This window comes from Acomys minous, assembly GCF_964271855.1.
Source record: "Acomys minous genome assembly, chromosome: 18".
NCBI lineage: Eukaryota > Metazoa > Chordata > Mammalia > Rodentia > Muridae > Acomys > Acomys minous.
In genome coordinates this window covers 68,851,821-68,856,577 of record NC_140501.1, presented here as the reverse complement: position 1 = coordinate 68,856,577, position 4,757 = coordinate 68,851,821, and the positions used below count along the sequence as shown (strand labels likewise).

Genomic DNA, 4,757 nt, shown 5'->3' with positions numbered 1-4,757 from the left:
TATGGAATTATAATCTTCATGGGAGCAGATATAAATCTAAGTGTTCTTTAACAGTGCATAGGGCTAAGCCTTGAAACAGTCAGCACTTTTGTGATTAAAAGCTGGGAAATTAGAAATGGTTAATATGGGAAATACAGTTAGAGTTCATGTACCTCTGCTTTTATTTCAGACACTAGGGAACTTGGTTCTAGATTTTCACAAAGTTTTCCATTGTGCATCCCAGCAGCCTCTGACAGTGGAAGAACTCAACTTTACAGGAGACTCTGAGCGGTTACTGGAGGCCAGTTCCTGCTGGAATCTACCACAGGGTTGAATGGACACCCAGTTTAAACTCTCTGCTCACAGTGCCTCTGTCAGGCTGCTCCAGCTGCTGCTGATTCTTTCCCACTGACTCTTCCTTATGCGTACACAAAAATCTCAGCAAGTTGTTTCTACTTATATTTTTTTTCTGACTGTAAAGATCCTCTGTGATTAGAGTGTAAGAGTTGGAACTTCTGGAAAATAAGACTAAGGTAAAAAAAAAAACTTATCTCATTATCACTTTTTCCTGTAGTAGGCTCTATTTCAAACTTCTACTTCTTAAACATTCCTGAATATTTTGGTGCATTTGTTTTTATGGTATAAGTGACAGAAATAGAAATAAGTTCCATTCCATGCTGGGTTCTGACAAGTAGGAGACATGAAATACAAAAATTATTCTCTGCGTTTGTTTCTGCAAGATAGTTAAAATACCTCCTCCTGTACTGTCATATGTGGAACTCCCTCAGTGAACATAAGGAAATACACATTTGTAGTCTAAAAAGACATTGATAGTCATAGTTGCCAGAGGCTAGAAATAATAAAAAGACATCATTGAAACCTGCTTGAGACAACAAGGGCATGATTTTCAAACTGGCATAATCTAATGCGCCATTGCAGATCACTTTCTAGTTTTATTATTTCTATACGTGTCTGCAAGTCATAGATCATTTATATAAGTAAAAACACAATAATAAAGAAGTTGCAATAGATAATCACTCTATCCAAATATAACTACAGTGGAAGCTCTTCAAATTAATGTGTATGTGTCCCAAAAACCATCTGTCATTATTAGCACTAGTGGCTGTGTTTGACCAAGGACAATGTCTCCTTAATGAAATGGCAGGAACAAGTGTATCAGATTTATCATAAGGAAAATCTTCATGAGGAATTGAGTGACAGGAGGATAGATTCTATGTAGTTGTGTGTCTTCCAGTGTTCCCAGGATTCTGTATTTTACCCTACAGAATTTATAATCACAGAGGAGGAGGTAATTTATGATTACACAGGATGAAGATAGATTGCTTAATTTACATAGATCCTTAGCCACCTCTCTTTGTGGCTATAAACTTCATAAACATATATTTATACAGTGGAAAACAAGCAGTGTGCATTTCTGTACACTTCAGTACAGAGTGGACACAGTCATCAGACTCATAGAGCAGCACAGGTCACCGGACACAGGCCCTTTCCAGTAGCTACTTTTCAATGATGAATATCTGATACTTTTAAAACCATGTCTTAGCATTGTCTCATTTCAAATGTTATATAACTAAACCCATACAACATTTCTGCATTACTTATGCAATTTTTTAATAATTCAAGAAACATAAAAACTATAATATTCACAGTCTAAAGTATGACTGAGAAACCAAGCCAAACTTATTTAATTGATTGCTTGTTATTCCGTTGCTATTCAGATAACTGAAGACAAATCACTTCCAAAGTCAATGAATGAGACAAATTACTCTCGAGTGACAGAGTTTGTGCTGCTCAGCCTATCTAGTTCAAAGGAGCTCCAGCCATTCCTGTTTCTCATATTTTCCCTGCTCTACCTAGCAATACTGCTGGGCAACTTCCTCATCATCCTGACAGTGACTTCAGACTCCAGATTGCATACCCCTATGTACTTCCTGCTTGCAAACCTATCTTTTATAGATATATGTGTGGCCTCTTTTGCTACCCCCAAAATGCTTGCTGACTTCCTGGTTGAACGAAAAACTATATCTTTTGATGCCTGCATGGCTCAGATTTTCTTTGTTCACCTGTTTACTGGTGGTGAGATGGTACTTTTAGTATCCATGGCCTATGATCGCTATGTTGCAATATGCAAGCCTCTCCACTACATGACAATCATGAGTCGCCGTGTATGTATCATTCTGGTCAGCATCTCCTGGTTTGTTGGCTTCATCCATACAACCAGCCAGTTAGCATTCACTATTAACTTGCCATTTTGTGGTCCTAACCTGGTGGATAGTTTTTTCTGTGATCTCCCACTGGTGACCAAATTAGCCTGCATAGATACTTATGTTGTCAGCTTACTAATAGTAGCAGACAGTGGCTTTCTCTCCATGAGTTCATTTCTCCTCTTGGTTGTCTCCTACACTGTGATTCTCATTACAGTTAGGAATCGCTCCTCTGCTAGCATGGCCAAGGCCCGTTCCACCCTAACTGCTCACATCACTGTAGTCACACTATTTTTTGGACCATGCATCTTCATCTATGTGTGGCCCTTTAGCAGCTATTCAGTTGACAAAGTCCTTGCTGTGTTCTACACCATTTTTACACCTATTTTAAACCCAGTTATCTACACTCTGAGAAACAAAGAAGTCAAGGCAGCCATGTCAAAACTGAGGAGTCGGTATCTGAAACCTGGACAAGTTTCTGCACTAATTAGAAATGTTCTTTTTCTGGAAACAAAGTAAAATTACAGGACTTGTTGTCTTCTCTCTGGAAACTGTGAAAATAGAATTGACTATTTCTAAAAATAATCTTTTAACATGTGAAGCTATTTAAAGGCTTACTACACCATTAGTAAGCAGAATACATTTCATAAATTTTATTATTCTTTCAATTATTTTCATTGTTCGCTTTTTTTCTGTTTTTAAAAATTAAGGTATGTTTAAAATAAATGTTTGTCTTCCATGTGTCTGTAATTATGTCATTTATTGACTAGTATATATATTTTCCTTGTGTTTTTGGAAAATATTATTCAAACTATCAAGAAAATTTATTGTTTATAAAGAAAAAATTTCACTTATAAAACAAGGGTTTAAAACACAGAAGAGTGATAATTCTTACCTTTTCTAGTTCAATGTTTATTTTGCTCTCTCTATAATACAGCTTTTTGTGAATACAAAGTACTGACTCATATTTCATGTTTACTTACAATAAACATACAGTAAACATACTTCAATGGATCACTGCAGAGAGTGAACTATTCAGTATTATGCTCTACAACACCTGGGTTTTATTACAAATGAATCTATTTAAGTGGCTATTAACCAAATAGGTACAAACGTAGGCAGATTCCTTTAAAAAAAAAGCCAAAGAGATTTTGGGAAACATCAATTCCTGGAGGAGATTCTTGCATCTTGTAAGCAAAGCTCTAATACAGCTTGAAAAATAGATCCTTAAATGTTAGTGAATCTTTATAACAACCAATAGTTCTTTCTGTAGGGTATGTAACTGTCATGCTATGAGAACTTCCATTATTTAGAAAGTCACAATATCCATCCATAGATGAAAGAAATCATCATATGTTTAATCCAGCATCTAGTCTGGCTGACATAGTCCTAAGGCACCATCAAGTTGTATGTTCAAGTATTTCTGAACCCACATAATATAATTCTGTCACATAAACACCTTTGTCTCCATTAGATTGGGGATCCCATGGAAGGATTGCCATTGCCAGTTGGGAGAAAAGGAAATAATTTAATTTTGGTCCTCAGAAAGAAGTTTTCTGCACCTTTGTAATATAATAAAAAATGGGCTGTTGCTATTTTGGAGCATCACTCAGAAAAACAACAAATACATGGTTAGAAGAACTTTTTATTGATATATGTCCCCATAAAATGCATAATATTTATCTTTAGATATGGAATTAGAATTAGGCAAAATAATTAAGAATTCATGGATAACAAAAAATGGTATGGCTGATTTACAATATTGGGAGTCATGGAATGATCTTGGGAAATCTGATAAAATGAGTGACCCATAATGAGGACAGATGAACATCAGATGAATATCACCACTGTTCTGAATCATTGTTGTCACACATGTTGTCCTCCACAGAGGAGACAAGGAAAACATTATTATTAATAGTCCATTGATTTTGTTTGTCTTCATATGAACACATAAAAGACATGAATGAAATACAACAGAAACCATGCTTACACTGTGAATGTGTTGACTACACTAGGTTCACCTTAAGTAAAGTCCATCTGCTCCTGTTACTCCTGATAGCATTTACATGATCTGTGGTCAGAAGATATTGGAATCTGAAAACTGTGCCCTTTGTTGTGGTTAACCATTTCTATCAGATTGATTCTTCCACAAATGGTAATGTCTGTTCATTACTCTCATCATGAATTTTCCCATTCTGCTCACACATCTATTATTTGAATTACTATTTGACTTAGTGAATTTTACTTATAGAAATGGCATTCCACAAAGACTGCCTTTGTCATGGTACACATTACAGTGATAATACAACAACAGGAAAAGGACTATTAGTTTAATTTTTCTAGCATTGACAGTGCTATTAATTAACCATGTGCCTTAATAAAACCCAGAAGAACCTAGCATTGCAATTATGCTCTTTTAAAGATGATAAACTCAAGATGTAATGGAGTCGATAAACTAAAATTCAACATATGATACTATGTTATTCATAACTAAAACACACAGTTCCATAACTTGTGAATATTCCTTTTTCTTTCACTGTAATTCCAGGATTT

General features: G+C 35.4%; 1 protein-coding gene across 1 annotated transcript; it reads left to right on the top strand.

The window, feature by feature from the left end:
* Positions 1–1,718: 1,718 nt before the first annotated feature.
* Positions 1,719–2,723, top strand: LOC311589541 (olfactory receptor 4K15; the record flags this gene model as incomplete). Its single annotated transcript, XM_084768073.1, has 1 exon — positions 1,719–2,723. The coding sequence occupies exon 1, from the start codon at positions 1,749–1,751 to the stop codon at positions 2,721–2,723; it is 975 nt and encodes a 324-aa protein (XP_084624199.1). The 5' UTR covers positions 1,719–1,748.
* Positions 2,724–4,757: the final 2,034 nt, after the last annotated feature.